At 44.2% G+C, this 17,475-nt stretch overlaps 1 protein-coding gene across 1 annotated transcript in view; it reads right to left on the bottom strand.

The window, feature by feature from the left end:
* The window catches only part of LOC308679214 (uncharacterized protein), a gene marked incomplete at both ends in the record, with an annotated part of 173,080 nt that overhangs the window by 73,616 nt on the left and 81,989 nt on the right, over positions 1-17,475 (bottom strand). The window contains 3 exons of the mRNA XM_081346805.1: positions 6,476-6,578; positions 7,881-8,044; positions 11,222-11,342. Coding sequence (XP_081202931.1) covers positions 6,476-6,578; positions 7,881-8,044; positions 11,222-11,342 — 388 coding nt within the window. The remainder of the gene's footprint in view (positions 1-6,475; positions 6,579-7,880; positions 8,045-11,221; positions 11,343-17,475) is intronic.

Raw genomic sequence — 17,475 nt, 5'->3', positions numbered from 1 at the left:
GTCCTCACATCGCTCCTATTTGAAGTATAGCTCCAGCCAATCAGGGAGCATAGAAGGAGGCTTAGATGATGTCACAGAGGGCAAACATGGTTGACTTTAGGAGAATGGTAATCTTCTGGGTCTGGTCCCATGGATGGGTCTACTGACTGAAGAGCACACGGCTTTCTTCCTTGAGCAGGTCACTTTGTCATTTGAAAACAAAGAAGTGATATTGTATATTACAGCTGTGCAATAGTTTGCACGGGACACACTTTGGAGCATGGAAGCTTAGTGCCCACCTGGAAATTCCTGAAGCTGCTACATGTTTCCCAGGATTTTCCCAGCGATGTGTTGAGGGACACAGGATGGCCTTGAGGGACAGGAGGAAGAGCTGCCATCAAGGCAAGCAGCAGTCAGATAAGAGGGCCTTGAGTCTGGGCCAGAAAGCAATTTGAGAGAAAATCTCATAGGAGCCCCTCCCTCGTTCACACAAAGATAAAGGGAAGAAGGGAGGGAGAGGGAAGCCTATTCAGAATTGCAGGATTCTTTTACTAAAGGTGTATAATAAAAGTAAGGCTGACTACATGGCATTGGTTAGATGCACCATAATTTGGAGATGCACCCTAATTTGGGGAAGAGAAATATTTGGTTTAGGGGATGCAGACAGATTATTTAATGTTAGTGTGCTCTGAAGCCCCTTGTTACTGTTGCGTTCAAAGCAATCCACATCCTTAGAGTACACAGTGGTTTTTTTGTCACAGAAGGCACTGGAGCGGAGTTCCAGCACCTTTTTTTAATGGATTTTCCAGGTTTTAAAAGTAACTTTTGAAATTTGATGTTTGGTCCACGTGGACTTGAATCGCCCTGTTGAGCATAGCAGGTCGGCAGCAAAATCATTAAAACGGTGCATGCGGGCTGCTTGTGTGTCGAGTCCAATGCATGCGTACTTCGTCCGTGCTAGTTGTGATGGCACTGCTCAACTTATGATTGGTTGTTGGTTGCACACTGAGTGCTTACTGTGGACAGCGACTGTTATGTTTCGTTATACAACTGACCTGTGTGGGTGTGTACAGTGACTGACTACGTGCAAAAGGTAAATAAAAGATTAACAAGATGAGTTCCGGCACCTTTTTTCTTACAAAAAAGGGACTGAACGTACATATGTGGGGGTTTTTTGGGGTGCGTGTGTGTGTATGTGTGTGTGACAGAGAGAGAAAGAGAGAAAGGGAGAGGGAGAGGGAGAGAAAGAGAGAAAGGGTGTGTGTGTGTGTCATATGCCGGTGTCAGTCAATCCCAGGACTGTACATCTGTCTGAAGACAAATCTTTCTTCAACCCAGTGTCCTACTGCAGATCCTGGTGACTTTGCCTGAAATAATCTACATGTAAAGAAACTGCTGCATGCGTAAGCTATCACCTACCTCCAAGAATGATGATCTCTGTAGAAATGTTATCCCAAATTACCTAAAATGAGTGCCTTTTTTTTAAAAAAAAAAGTTCAGTTTTCGCAGACTTTCAGTTTAGTCCTTTTTCTAAAACATGTAAAGGAGATTTTTTTAAAAACAACAACAACAACCCATCTTCTAGATTGTGCTTTATCACATGTATCACATATTGGAGAAGAGGTATTCTTCATTTAGTTAATTAGATTCAATTTGGAAATTGCTCAATTCCCATATGGCTCTGGGTGGCCATTAAGATAGAAGGATGCCAACTTGACAGCACTTTCAATGACATTCAGGAGAACAATAAAGATAAGCTTTTATCAATGGGACTGTCTTCTGACAACGTTCTTGTCCTTGGCCATTCCTGAACTGGAAAAACATAGCATCTCCTGGAATTATCTAACCATCATGGTGTTCCATAATAGTAATGTGGAGACGTCTGGGGTGATGCTATGAGGTTGCTCTAAGTTTCTCACATAGAAATGACCATTGTCTTGATCACCAAAAGTAGGTAGCTAAAACTTGCTTTTTGTAACTTTTGTAACAAAAAGAGGGTCCACTTCGTTTCAAGCACTGGAGGCTGTTGGAGAAGTTGAATCCTCCCGGGCCTGTTTTTGTGACACCCCAGTTTATACAAAAAAACCCGGAGATGGAGCCACAGAAGCAAAGTTTTACATGAACTGGCAGTTATGCAGCGTATAAATGTAATAAATGATTATCATTGTTCATCTTATAGTCAGCCAGATGTTTAGACTGGATTTGGCATTTTTTTATCTACCTATTAAGTCCTTCCCAAGGACTGGAATAGGCAGATGTGGATGTTTGATGGTGTCAGAGGTATCAGCACAGGATGTAAGCTATTCCGAGTAAAGCTGCCTTTTGCAACTGACCAATGGTGATTTTATCAACCCAATAGTATATTATTATGGTTGGTTGGCTCAGTCAGTCAGATGTTCAGACTGGATATGGCATTTTAATTTACCTATTGAGTCCTAAGTAAACTGCCTTTTGCACTTGACTGGTGGTGATTTTGTCAATGTTGTTGGTGTTCCAGTGGTGATCCAGATGCCTTGGGATTGCACCCAAGGCGCCTATGACTATTGGTATTTTGTTTTCTTTTGCCAGAGTCACTTTACTTCTATTTGCAGGCCTTTATATTTTGCTATTTTCTCCAGTTCTTTCTGTTCTCTACTGCTGTCTCTGTACTACCATGTCCACCATCCAGACTTTTTTTGTCTTTCTTATTATTATTATTATTATTATTATTATTATTATTATTATTATTATTATTATTATTATTATTATTAATAATAATAATAATAATAATAATAATAATAATAATAATAATAATAATAATAATAATAATAATAATAATAATAATAATAATAATAATTTTATTTATATACCGCCCTTCTCCCGGAGGACTCAGGGCAGTGAACAGGGCAAGCATAAAAAATACAGAGATACAAAAGTTAAAAAGGATTAAATATATGCCCACTAAAAACAGTAAATACAAATATTAAAATAACAATAACCCCCCTATCCCCCATCAGGCCAGGCCGGCTTGTTCAAATAAGAATGTCTTTAGGTCGCGACGGAAGGAGCGAAGATCGGGCGCCATCCGAAGCTCAACCAGTAACTGATTCCATAGCTCCGGGGCGCCCACAGAGAAGGATCTCCCCCTGGGGGCCACCAATCGACATTCTCTGATCGGTGGCACCCTGAGGAGGCCCTCTCTGTGGGAACGCACAGGGCGGAGGGAAGTTGATGCCGGCAGCAGGTGTTCCCTAAGGTACTCCGGACCCATGCCATGTAGGGCCTTAAACACCATTACCAGTACCTTTAATTAAGAATTGTTGCAAGTGTTTGTTTGATTTCTAAAGTCCCAGAGCACTTTAGCTTCTTCGTTTTCTATTACTTTGCCTACCGTGGTTCTACTAGTTCTTGCTTGCAGGCAGATGATATTTCTTGTAGATGTTATTCTTTCCAAAACCACAGTTCTTAAGTGGTGATTATCGAGCATAGCAAACGATTGCCAGTCAAGCCAACCATCAAGAGCAGACATGTCAAACTCGTGACGTCACATTATGTTGTGCAGCGTATCAGGACGGTTTTGCCATTGCTGGCAACGGGGTGGGCATGGCTTCAGCATGATGCATCCAGCCCACGGGACGGCAGTTTGACATCCCTGATCAAGAGGATTAGAGCAAAATTCTGCTGTCCTAACAAACTTTATATTGCCCAGACTATGTTTCTGACAATTTTAGATCCAACCAGTTTCTAAGCAAAGTAATATTATCCTGTATGGCAGTGAAAGCTGGACCATAAGAAAGGCTGAGCGCCAAAGAATTGAAGCCTTTGAACTATGGTGCTGGAGAAGACTCCTGCGAGTCCCTTGGACTGCAAGGCGATCAAACCGGTCAGTCCTAGAGGAGATCAACCCTGACTGCTCTTTAGAAGGCCAGATCCTGAAGCTCAAACTCAAATACTTTGGCCACCTAATGAGGAGGAAGGACTCACTGGAGAAGAGCCTAATGCTGGGAAAGATTGAGGGCAAGAGAAGAAGGGGACGACAGAGAATGGGGTGGCTGGATGGAGTCACTGAAGCAGTAGGTGTGAGCTTAAATGGACTCCAGAAGATGGTAGAGGACAGGAAGGCCTGGAGGAACATTGTCCATAGGGTCGCGATGGGTCGGACACGACTTCGCAGCTAACAACAACAACAATATTATCCTGTTCCTCCATTTTTCCTCCCCTTCCTTCTGTGTTTATTGGTCAAACTTGCCTTCTGATTTGGGAAGATTCCAACCATTTCCTTGGCAACCCTGCCAGTTCCTCAGAAGACCCCTGCCCCAGTGTGAAGCCCCATCAGCCAAGGGAGAAGACACAGAAGGGTGTACAATGTCCATAATAGGTCAGCCACCATTTCCTGACTTTGGATGCACAGTCCAGATTGCATCCTACCTTGAACTTCAAGAAAAGTGGCCAACTTCTTCCCCAGCAAGAGTTTTTCATCTTGACTCACACAGCCGTTACTCAGTGTGATTCTCTAATTGCAGCCCTGGAGCTGTAGTGACCTTTCTAAAAATAAGGCTGTGAATGGCAGAATCTGCCAGCCTCTTGAAATGAAGAGAGCCTTGGCCAGCAAGTACTTCCCGCCTCAATCATGATCTTCCTCTCCATCTTGACCCATAAAATGTGAATAATAAAGCGCACACCTGCTTTCCCAAGCCCGCCAGAGTGTGACGGTCCAAACAAGAGGACTCTCAGCTCATTAGTGTGGCTGAAGAACCAAGGGGAAAATTTATAGCTGAAGACGTAACACCCAGGTCTGGGTTGCAGAACAGATGTCATGGATCCGACACATGAGACCAGTAAAAGCAGAACTCCAAGGCAAGAGGTCGTCTTAAAGAACATATTTATTGGCTACAAAGTATGGGCACAGTTAAAAGTGAAACCAAGTTCCAGGCTTTGAGAAGCTGGAATTGGACTGGGCAAATCAGCACAGTTGGCTAGCTTGTGCAATTTGTCCTGGTTATGGTTTAGGGCAGGGGTAGGCAACCTTGGCTCTTTTATGACTCGTGGACCTCAACTCCCAGAATTCTGGCTAAGGAATTCTGGGAATTGAAGTCCACGAGTCATAAAAGAGCCAAGGTTGCCTACCCCTGGTTTAGGGGGAAGGAGGCAGTGCCCCAAAATAGCAATAGCAATAGCACTTAGACTTATATATCACTTCATAGTGCTTTACAGCCCTCTCTAAGCAGTTTGCAGTGTCAGCATATTGCCCCCAGCAACCTGGGCCCTCATTTAATTGAACTCAGAAGGACGCAAGGCAGAGTCAACCTTGAGCTGTTGAGGATCGAACTCCTGGCAGTCGGCAGAGTTGGCCTACAATACTGCATTTTAACCACTGCACCACCACGGCTCTAATGATGTATGTCCGGTGCAAACAACCAGATCCACAAATGTAGACTCCAAGCTAACTATTTCATTGCATTCTGCCTATAGTACAGGAATCTTAAGGCTCCCTGGACCTTGTGTTTGTGTGTGTGTGTCTGTGTGTGTCTGTGTGTGTTTGTGTGCTTGTGTCTGTGTTTGTGTGTGGGGGGGGGCATGGGGGAAGGCCTGAATCACTTGTGGTTGAGCAATGATTCAAGTCTAATTTCCCACATGTCCTTCTCTCTGCCTGGGTGGACATTTCCCAGCATCTGGGAAGACCTCTTGGAAATTTTACCCGGCCATTTGTTTATTAAAAAAGGTAAATGAGAATTAGCCAGGCAACTGAATTCTGCTATAAGAAACTGTCCAGGGACATTACTCTTAGACTTACGATCACAATTGAACCCAAAATTTCCGTTGCTAAGCAAGAAAGTTATTAAGTGAGTTCTGACTCATTTTACACCCTTTCTTGCCACAGTTCTTAAGAATTACAGTTGTTAAGCTAGTAACAAGAGCAAGAACACCTAGACTTATATACCACTTCACAGTGCTTTACAGCCCTCTCTAAGCTGTTTATAGAGTCAGCATATTGCTCCCCCAACAATCTGGGTCCTCATTTTACCGACCTCGCAAGGATGGAAGGCTGAATTAACCTTGAGCTGGTCAGGATCGAACTGCCAAACGGCTGGCAGCCAGCATTCAGCAGAAGTAGCCTGCAGTGCTGTCTTCTAACCACTGCGCCACCACGGTTGTTAAGTGAATCTGACTGCCCCATTGACTTTGCTTAGCAGAAGGTCGCGAAAGGGGAACACATGACCCTGGGACACTGCGACCGTTATAAATATGAGTCAGTTGCTAAGTGCCTGAATTTTGATCACATGACCCTGGGTCTGCTACAACAGTTCTATGTGTGAACAACAATCACGAGTCATTTCCCCCCCCTGTGCGGTTGTAACTTCAAACAGTCACTAAACAAATGGTTGTAAATTGAGGACTACCTGTACTAACTATCCAGAGCTGCAGGTTGGACACACCTGATTTAAAGTAAAGAATGAAGAGGTAGCAGCATCTAATTGAGCGAGAGGGTGAAGCATTTGATAGCCTGCCAGCTTACCTGTCCAGCCAGCAAGGCAGCAGCAATAGCCCGTCAAAGGATCACACCCGTCTGCGTGGTCACAATCACAGCGTTCGCTGCAGTTCAGGCCATATGTCCCATCCTTTCATTAAAAAAAATAATAAAGTGAGCATGGGTGGATGCAGAGCTACCAAGACAAACTTATTCTAACCCTAGAAAATAGAGTTATAGATTCAAGCATACAATTATATGTTTAAAACAGGTGCAATGTTCCTGCTTGAATCCCAGAAAATCTTGATGCCTGGTTTCTTTGCTTAATCAGTCTGGAGCTAATTGGCACAAGAAGTGGCGATCGTTACCAGTTTAGCTAGCTTGGAAAAAAAAGATCTTAATTTAATTAAGATCTTAATTAAGACTCTGCCAGCTGGCTTGGGGCCCCAATGGGGGAGTATCACACTGCGGGTGGTTGATGGACCAATAGCAGATCCCCTTCCCCACTCCTGCTCAACCTACTCCTTCCCCCCCAATCCTTTAGTCATAACTTGTAATTTGCATTTTTATTACAGTTGGATGTATGTGACTGTATCGTTTTATTGTTCTTAGTGTTGTAACCCACCCAGAGTCACTGTGGGGAGATGGGCGGCAAACAAATGTAATAAATAAGCAAATAAATACATATATAAATAAAGATCTAGTCTATTGATAGCTATCTGCTGTAGTAGCTCTCTGGAGTCTATACATCCAATATCTCAGGGGCTGGCCCAAAGAAGAGGGAGTCAAGCTATTCTCCAAAGCACCTGAAGGCAGGACAAGAAGCAACAGGTAGAAACTAAGCAAGGAGAGAAGCAACCTAGAACTAAGAAGAAATTTCCTGATAGTGAGAAAAATTAACCAGTGGAACAGCTTGCCTCTAGAATTTGCGGGTGCTCCATCACTGGAGGTTTTTAAGAAGTGACTGGACAACCATTTGTCTGGAACAGTATAGGGTCTCCTGCTCAAGCAGGGGGTTGGACTAGAAGACCTCCAAGGTCCCTTTCCAACTCACTTATTTTATTCTGTTCTGTTCATTCGTTCAGTGCATTGCTTCTTCCTCCCACTAACGCTGGAGGGATCCTGAGCACAGTTCGCTCTTGCCAAATTTAAAGATGGGAGGGTCATCAGCTACTTGGTCCCTGATCTCTGGAGTTCTCACCTAAGCTAGATGTTAACATTGGGCATTTTTGTAGCTTCTTTTGAGTCTCCCTTTTGACTACGTTCTTGGGTCACAGTGGTTAGAGTGAAGAAGAGCAGCCAGCTGGACTAGAAGACCTCCAAGGTCCCTTCCAACACTGTTATTCTGACTGATTTGAAGAGATGTGTACCGAAAATGTTACACGTATCTCCCTGATCTAAGCCTGGATCACCCATGGAAAGAGCAAATTTCTCCAACACAAGGAAGACTTACAGGGCAAGGCTGGTCACAGATTTCCCCTTGCCACCCAGGACCACAAAAGCAAGATCCATCCACGGGGTCACACGCAGCTCCATTGGCACAATAACAGGTCTGGTTGCAGTTAAGACCCCACGTGTTGCTCGGGCATGGAATGGAACAGTCAGTTCCCTGCCACCCTGTAAAATCAAAGAGCCAAAGAACATTAGATCAACTCTCAGCCGTGACTCTCTTGCCAAACAGATGCATTTTAGAGGGGAGCAGCAAGAGATGTAGGTGACAGACTCATCTTGGCCAAAAGTCTTCATCTGAGTGAGCAAAATCAGGGTGCCATGGTTGTGATAAACGAAACTCTTCAAAGAACCTCAAGGCATTGTTTACCTTAAAGAACCTTTATTTGAGTAGCATAAAAGCTTCGGCACATACATGGTCGAAGCCAAAATCTGAATTCTCCTCCCCTTAGCACATAGTATCAAGCACAATTCCCTCCTCTAATTAGCAGTCATAAATCACATTCTCCAATTAGTCTGAATTGCAGGTTTTCCCTCCTGTTCTCCAACCCGCCACCTCTTATCATCTCTTATTTCAAAAGCCCCTGAGTTCATACACTTTTATGATATTGTTATGTCTAACTGACTCCCATCACATTCCTCCTCCTCCTCCCCCCAGTATCATCTAATTCTAAGAATAAAGCATAGGAAAGAAAAAGGCTGCATCTCCATATGTGGGCAAAGTGAGAACATCCGATGTTAGCAGCGTTGACACAGGGATCGAAACAAACCAAGCAGTCCATAAGCAAACCCAGATCACCTAAATTCAGGAATAAAGTTGAAGACAAAGAGACAGGTCGGAGGACTGAGAGTTCACACAAATACAGATAGTCCTTGACTTACAAGGGGGGGCTGCCCCAAAGAAGAGGGAGTCAAGCTATTCTCCAAAGCGTCTGAAGGCAGGACTAGAAGCAACGGATGGAAACTAATCAAAGAGAGAAGCAAGCTGGAACTAAGGAGGAATTTCCTGACAGTGAGGACAATTAACCAGTGGAACAACCTGCCTCCAGAAATTGTGGGCGCTCCATCACTGGAAGTTTTTAAGAAGAGACTGAACACCCATTTGTCTGAAATGGTATAGGGTTTCCTGCCTGAGCAGGGGGTTGGACTAGATGACCTCCAAGGTCCCTTCCATCATCATCATCATCATCATCATCATCATTACAATCACAATTGGGACCAAAATGGTTGTTAAGTGAGTTGTGCTTTATTTTGCGACCTTTTTTTATCAGGGTTGTTAAGTGAATCACTGCAGAGAAGTGAATCCAACTTCTGTCACTGTCTTTACTTTTCGGAAGCCACATGACCCAAGGATTGGATCTGTAAATCTATGCCGGTTGCCAAGTGCCCTGTGCTTGCAGGGATGCTACAACAGTTGTAAATGTCAGGAGCAGCTGAAAGTCGCTATTACAGTGCTATTGTAACTTTGAATGAACACAGAAAATAATAGAGTTGGGAGGGACCTGGGAGGTTTTCTAGTCCTACCCCCTGCTAATGGTCGCTAAACAAATGGTTGTAAGTCAAGGACTACCTGTAGGGTAAAACAGACAGTTTGAGAGCATACACATAAGTCTTAACAACAAGGAGGGCAGATTCGGAGCATAATAATGCTCACAGATGAAACTTTATTGGATTATTTTTCTCAGCATCCTGCAGGGTGGCCCTAGAAGCTTCTGCAGAATAATAATAATAATAATAATAATAATAATAATAATAATAATAATAATAATAATAATAATAATAACAACAACAACAACAACAACAACAACAACAACAACAACAACAACAACAGCAACAACAACAATGATAATGATACCCATTGTCATCGGGGCACTGGGAACTATGTCCAAAAACTTTGCAAAATACATAAAGAAATTGCAGCTTCCTGCAATAACTGCGGCAAAGCTACAAAAAACTGCACTACTCGGAACATCTTACATTTTAAGGAGATACCTGGTTGATACCTAGGATGCTGGCAGCAGCCCGTGTCAACCATTAGTGCCAGTCAATTTGAGTGTTCGGTTGACTGAGTTTCATGTTTTATGAATACAAGTTTTATTATTATAATAATAATAATAATAATAATAATAATAATAATAATAATAATAATAATAATAATAATAATAATGATGATGATGATGATGATGATAATGTTGGAAGGGACCTTGGAGGTCATCTAGTCCAACCCCCTGCTCAGGCAGGAAACCCTATACCATTTCGGACAAATGGCTGTCCAGTCTTTTCTTAAAAACTTCCAGTGTTGGAGCATTCACAACTTCTGGAGGCAGGTTGTTCCATTGGTTAATTGTTCTCACTGTCAGGAAGTTTCTCCTTAGTTCTAGGTTGCTTCTCTCCTTGATTAGTTTCCATCAGTTGCTTCTTGTCCTGCCTTTGGGCGCTTTGGAGAATAGCTTGACTCCCTCTTCTTTGTGGCAACCCCTGAGATACTGGAAAGCTGCTATCATGTCCCCCCTCGTCCTTCTCTTCATTAAACTAGACATACCCAGTTCCAGCAGCTGTTCTTTGTATGTTTTAGCCTCCAGTCCCCTAATCATCTTTCTTGCTCTTCTCTGGACTCTTTCTAGACTAGAGTCTCAACATCTGTCCTAGCCGTTACTCTTTAAGAAAGAAGATACATGAAAGTATTTTCAAGAAGTTTGTTCTTGGCATCTCCCCAAAGGATAATTATGACACTGAGCCTTCCCATGTACTGTAGCAACCAGCATTCTTGAGGAATTCCATTTTCTTTCTTCAGTTCAGATCCAGATCTTCGAGGTTCATCCGAGGTCACAGCAATGGAAGGGGGATACTTTCCCAGAGGGCAGAAGGCCTGCTGCGTGGACCCCATCCATGGCATCGCTTTAAGGGCGGGACCTGGACTTTGCACCATGCAGAAGCGATGGAAGAAAGGATTCCTCAAACAGCCATACTTCCTGTCATTGAAGGACTTGAGAGGTCCCAACCAGCATTTTGAATTGCACCTGGAAACTTACTGGTACCCAGTGCAATTTTTGCGGAGGTGCTACGTGGCTTCTGTGCCATCAGACCCTGGACAAGCTGGTGACTGAAAGCCATGACTTGAGGTTGTTGACAGGGATCAAATCACAAGTATGCACCAAGTCAGAGAGGAAGGATTAAGTGTGACAAAAAAAGGAAAACCACAAACTGCATCAACTTTAATGAGCAGCCAGGAACAATATGGGGCACAAAACCCAAACCACAGCAAAACTTTGGAGATCTGGACCATTCTCAGTGAAAGCGTGATGGACACCAGTGCACGATAGCCATTGAAATAGGAAACTCTACCTTCTCTGCAGAAGCAGGAGCCATCTCCTGGGGAACACGTGCCATCGTTTTTGCAGTTGCAGGCCAAAGAGCAATTGACTCCATAGCTCCCGGGAGGACACGTAACTGAACAGATCTCTCCCTGGAAAACAAAAACAGAACTTGGCTGAGTGTTACAAATTTGGATCTTGGGGAAACTGATTGTAATCCAGATATTACTGAATTACAAGCCCCATCAGTCACAGTCCAGGCAATGTGACCAGCAGTGGGTGGATGATGCTGGAAATTGTCCTTTAGCAAGAGCTGGGAACCCCAAGTTCCCAAATGTAGATTTATATCTCTGTAAATATATGACAGGGACACGGTGGCTCAGTGGGTTAGGATGCTGAGATTGTCGATCAGAAGGTCAGCAGTTTGGCGGGTCAAATCCCGAGTGCCACGTAACAGAGTGAGCGCCTGTTACTCGTCCCAGCTTCTGCCAACCTAGCAGTTCGAAAGCACGTAAAAATGCAAGTAGAAAAATAGGGACCACTATGGTGGGAAGGTAACAGCGTTCCGTGCGCCTTTGGCATCTAATCATGCTGGCCACATGACCACGGAGATGTCCTCGGACAAGCGCTGGCTCTTCGGCTTTGAAACAGAGATGAGCACCGGCCCCTAGAGTCAGAAACGACTAGCACGTATGTGCGGGGGAACCTTTACCTTTAAATATATAGTAGGTTTGTAAAGCAATGTGATGACCTAGAAGTGGAAATGCTCACCTCCCACTTGGAAGGTTGAGAGTTCAATCCTAGCAGTGATAGATGTTTTTCTCTCAGGGTGCAAAGAAAAAAAAATCTGCTGTGAACTCTGCATAGGCATCAGGAAGGGCACCCGGCCAGTAAATGCTCAGCTCCATTCAGTTATCCCGACTCTACCCCAAATTAAGGGATTACAGGGTGGCAAAAAGAAATATCTTTGTAGCATTTTATTTATTTAAGGAATAACATTATTTAAGGAATAACATTAAAGGAGGATATGGCTGAAGGATCTAACCTCCCTTATACTACTTAGAGCAGGGTGGCTGAGGAATTCTGGAAGTTGAAGTCCACAAGTCATAAAAGGGCCAAGTTTGAAGACCCCTGACTTAGAGGACCCTGAATAGGTTGGAGTGCCTATGAGTAAAACCAATATGCTCAAGTGGAGGCTGTTAGCACTGTGTGAATGTGGAGACACAGAGCCTGACCCATCTGCTGGTATGTCAGCTACTACCAGAAACATGTATGAATAATGGCTTATTTTTGGCCACCAACAAAGCCAAGAAGGTGGCCTCATTCTAGTAGTTTAAAGTTTGATCTGGGCATGGAAGAAGAAGTATTTTATGTATATAGCTTTATCTTTTTAACATTGTAAGCTGCCCAGAGTTACCCTGTGGTAAGATGGGCAGACAATACGTTTAATAAATAAATAAATAAAATTCCCCAAGCCAGCTTTGCAACACTCCTGGGACGTAATGCTAATCTGGTCTAAAGAACCGTTGGTAGTCCATAGCTAAAAAACAAAATATAGTTGCAAGACATTTTAGCATTTAAAGGCTTGTTTTATTATTTGCCCAAACATTTCTCCAGTACCTGTTCAGATAAGAGCAGTCCTCGAATTAAATGTCATTTAAGAAAGGAAAATAAATAAATAAAAGCCACAACAATGTTTTACCGACTCTTAAATGGAAGAATTAAGCGTCACAGGAAAGATAAGACTTACAACTGAATAATTTCTCCCTAAACTGTTCAATGAAATGAACATAGAATGTGAGGGCTTCATCATAACAGAATAACAAAATAACAGAGTTGGAAGGGTCTTTGGAGGTCATCTAGTCCAGCCCCCTGCTTGAGCAGGAGACCCTATAACATCCCAGAGAAGTGTCTGTCCAGTCTCTTCTTAAAAGCCTCCAGTGATGGAGCACCCACAACATCTGGGGGCAAGCAGTTCCACTGGTTGATTGTCCTCACTGTTAGGAAGTTTCTCCTTAATTCCAGGTTGCTTCTCTCCTTGATCAGTTTCCATCCGTTGCTTCTTGTCTTGACTTCTGCTGCTTTGGAAAATGGGTTGATTTTTTTGTGGCAGCCGCTCAGGTATTGAAAGGCTGCTATCATGTCATCTCTAATCCTTCTTTTCACTAGACTAGATCTGCCCAGTTCCTGCAACTGTTCTTCATATTTTCGGCTTCCAGCCCCCTAATCATCTTTGTTGCTCTTCTCTGCACTCTTTCCAGAGGGAGGGGTCCTTGGTGCTCTATATGCTTGCTTGTTTTCTTGCAGACGTTTCATTAGCCTAACTAGCTAACATCATCAGTGCTAGTAAGGAGTGGGGCTTGCAGGGGGGAGGAGGAGGAGGAGGAGGAGGACTGTGAGGTCCTTGGTGCTCTCTGAGGTTGTTTTCTTGCAGACGTTTCATTAGCCTAACTAGGTAACATCATCAGTGCTAGTAAGGAGTGGGGTTTTCTGTCGGTTTATATTCTGGTATCTCGCCTGTCTGGGTGGGTGGGGGCTGTCTGAGGGACTCTTTGGTTGGGTTGTTTAGTAATGACTCCTTGGCAGTTTCTTGCTTACTTGATTGTTGGTCTGAAGTTGACCTTGGAGTTAATCTATGCTGAGCTGAGTGCTGATTCCTGGCGGAGAAGTGCTGGAGTCTTTTTCTCTTTTGGACTGGTTGATTGTCTCTTTTGCAGTCTATAGAGGTTGTTAATGTCTATGTGTCTGTCGATGGCTGATTTGTCAGAGTGCCAAGCTCCTAGAAATTCCCTGGCATTTTTGGATTTGTCCTGGTCTAGGATTGTCACATTTTCCCAACTGAAGCTTTCCAGAGTCTCAACATCTTTTTTCTACCATGGTGACCAAAACTGGATGCAGTATTCCAGGTGTGGTCTTACCAAGGGTTTTTAAAGGATATTTATACTTCACCTGATCTTGATTCTATCCCTCTGTTAATGCAAAAGAGAGGAGGAGGAGGAGGAGAGAGGAAGAAGAGGAGAAGAGGAGGAGGAGAAGAGAGGAGGATGCAGATGTTTCATTGCCAGATAAGGCAACATCATCTGTGCTAGAAGAGAGTGGGTTTTCTGAGAGGAGGAGAAGAGAGGAGGAGAAGGAGGAGGAGAGAGGAGGAGGAGGAGAGAGGAGGAAGGGAAGAGAGGAGGAAAAGGAGGAGAGAGGAGGAGGAGGAAGAGAAGGAGAAGAGAGGAGGAGAAGAGAGGAGAGAGGAGGAAGAGAAGGAGAAGAGAGGAGGAGGAGAAGAGAGGAGAAGAGAGGAGAAGAGAGAAGGAGGAGAAGGAGGAGAAGAGAAGAGGAGGAGAGAGGAGGAGGAGGAGAGGAGGAGGAGAGGAGAAGAGTAGAAGGAGGAGGAGAGAGGAGGAAGAGAAGAGAGGAGGAGGAGAAGAGAGGAGAAGAGAGGAGGAGAAGAGAGAAGGAGGAGAAGGAAAAGGAGGAGGAGGAGAAGGAGGAAGGAAGAGGTGGATGACTATGGGGTCCTTGGTGCAGTCTGTTCTGTATCCAGTGCAGGCATCTGCATAGCAACAGCCATTAGGGGGCGTTGGCCTGGACGGTTTTGGCGGGAACCCTAGTTTCGGCGGGAAACCTAGGGCCAACCCCATTGGCTGGACGCCTACCTGGCTAGGTATTTAAGGAGGCCAGGTAACCCTCGTTCCTCAGTACGCTACCCCCCCCCCAATAAAGAGCTGAACACGTACTCCGGCTGGCGTCTCTTCCTTGCGTCAGACCCACTACATTACACAGTCTGAGCTTGGTTGGTCTCTTGTAGATGTTTGCTTACCCAACTAGGTAACTAGCTAAATGTATCCCCATAGTTGCTGCACGCTTGCCTGGTGCCAAATCCAGATCAAGCTTTCCCTGTCCCATTCCAGCTCTTTGGAAGATGTTCCCTGCAGGGTTGCCTCTCCGTTAAGTCTTGAAAGCGCGTCTTTTTTCGACAGGCATTTAACTGCTGATTTCAAATTTTAATTCTTAATTCTATTTGTATTCCTTCTTTATTTTAACGGCTATTTTAACCACGCTCAGTGCCTCGATGCTAACATGGTTTCTATTGTAAGAAATTTCCATCGTCGGTGGCGTATCAAGTTAAATGAAGGAACGAAACAGAGGAATAATATAAATTCTCGGTGTTCTAAAGAAGCAGCTGATCTTCGACAGCAGTCTGGACAGGCCAACTGTTGCCCGGATTATGTCCCTCTGCAGGACTTGCGTTGTCCTCTGAAATAATGAAGAGTTCCGTTGGATGACTTGAAGGTGGAGAGAAAACCAGAGGCCACAGCTACTCAGCGGGAGGTGGAAAGATAGCATGGCAAATCTCCTGGAACAGCTGTTTGCTCATTACGGAAAACATCCCGGGCAAACCACTAATCACAAAATCCGACAAGGGTTTAATGGCATGCCGAGCTCAGCCGCTGAGCCAAGCAAGTCACTAACGCACACACACGCACAACATACAAGGTTCTGATCACGCAGAGGTACAGATAAACTGCTGAGCTTTACACAAATTATGCAGTATTTTTTTTTCCTGGGAACATCAATATGTACATAATGCGTTGCAAATTAACATCAAAAGCAGGGATCCCGTTTCCTGGGCGAAGCTGCAATCGCGGAGAGTTTTAATTTGTGCTTGTTAGTGTTAACTTGCGGATGGGTTTGTGCAGGACACCTCACTTGGTCTTCGAATTAACTCGCTGTGGAGCGGGGTGGTCACAAAACAGCTTGAATGGTCAAGGGAGAAAATGGGATAGCTGTGTACAACACGCAGTCCTAGAGAGACAGACCCGCAAATAGGCTCAAAATTGAGTGAGCTGAGATGCTGTCTGAATGCACCCAGAGTCTTTTCTGGAAGTGGTTTACATACAGGTAATCCTCGAGCTATGACTACAATTGAGCCCCAAAGTTTCTGTTGCTACGTGAGACAGTTGTCAAGTGAATTTTGTCCCATTTACAATCTTTCTTGCCACAGTTGTTAAGTGAATCACTGCAGTTGTTAAGTTAGTAACCCGGTCGTTAAGTGAATGTGGCTTCCCCACTGACTTTGCTTGTCAGAAGGTGGCTGTAGGACGCTGCAACAGTCATAAATACCTGCCAGTTGCCAAGTGTCTGAATTTTGATCACGTGAACACGGGGACGCTGCAACTGTCGTAAGTGTAAAACATAGTGATAAGCCACTTTTTTCAGTGCCATTATAACTTTGAATGGTCACTAGATGAACGGTTATTAAGTCGAAGACTACCTATATGAGGACTTTGGATCAAAGACCCACATCAGGTTCAGAGCTTGTAGAGTCTTGAACGTGACAACTGCTGCCCCAAACACCCTTTTCCCCCCGAGAAGCTTCAGCTGCAGCCTCTACGCAAAATGGAACAATTCGCCGTGGCCATCTCGCCACGTCCATCTCGCCACGGCCAGCTTGCCTCAGAATAACTGGCCACAGGACAATTCAACATTTCAATTAAATTATTTAAAATAGTTTAAAAACTCTTTTATGCCATTCACATTTCATTTTGTCCCTCCTTTTGTATCCTTTCTTTAATTATTGTATTCCATTGTTTCTTTGATATTATTGTAACTCTTGTCCTGCAGCGACTTGTCACATGGCAAGTTGGCCACGGCGAGTTGGCCACAGTGCGTTGTCTTAGACCCGGCTCTGCGTGCTTCAGAGCACCTGTAGATATCACATCCCAGCATTGCACTGCCTTGTTAAGTTTATCGTGGGAACGTTGCCACGATAGATTTTTAATAAATGCCAGGAAAACCCAAGTGTGCAGCTGGGGCTTTTTAGCAGAGAAGAACAAAGTTGACTAAGCAGGCTATTAAGATCAAGGGTGAGGTGGAGAAACGTTGCAGAGAAGGGGACAGAAAGAATTTGTTTAACATTAATAAGAACCTTCATCTTATTAATGGCGGACAGTAATAGATGGCAGATTTAAGGGCACCAAACGGGTTCAGTCCAGATTCTACGATCTCAAGTGGCAACAGGATGTGGTTGGGAGCAGGGTCACCAATGGCTTTTTATCACAGGATGTTTGTGAGGAGTGGAAAAGGCCGATGGGCGTGTTGATCTTTCTGCTTTGGGCAACCAAAACCTTGGAGGCAGGGGCCATGTAGTCCCCCAACCTTTTCCTTTTTGTGCATTTGTCTAACTCTCCCTCTGTGTGTTCCAAAAAATTGTGTCTAAAATTTCTGGTGGCAGGAGTAAAGACCACCAGCAATTGGACTTCTTGCAGTGGTGGGATTCATATAGGTGAA

The sequence above is a fragment of the Vipera berus genome (genome assembly GCF_964194415.1).
Source record: "Vipera berus genome assembly, contig: HAP1_SCAFFOLD_46, whole genome shotgun sequence".
In the NCBI taxonomy this organism is placed as follows: Eukaryota; Metazoa; Chordata; class Lepidosauria; order Squamata; family Viperidae; genus Vipera; species Vipera berus.
The sequence above is the reverse complement of the archived record's forward strand: the minus strand, read 5'-3'. Positions and strand labels throughout refer to the sequence as shown.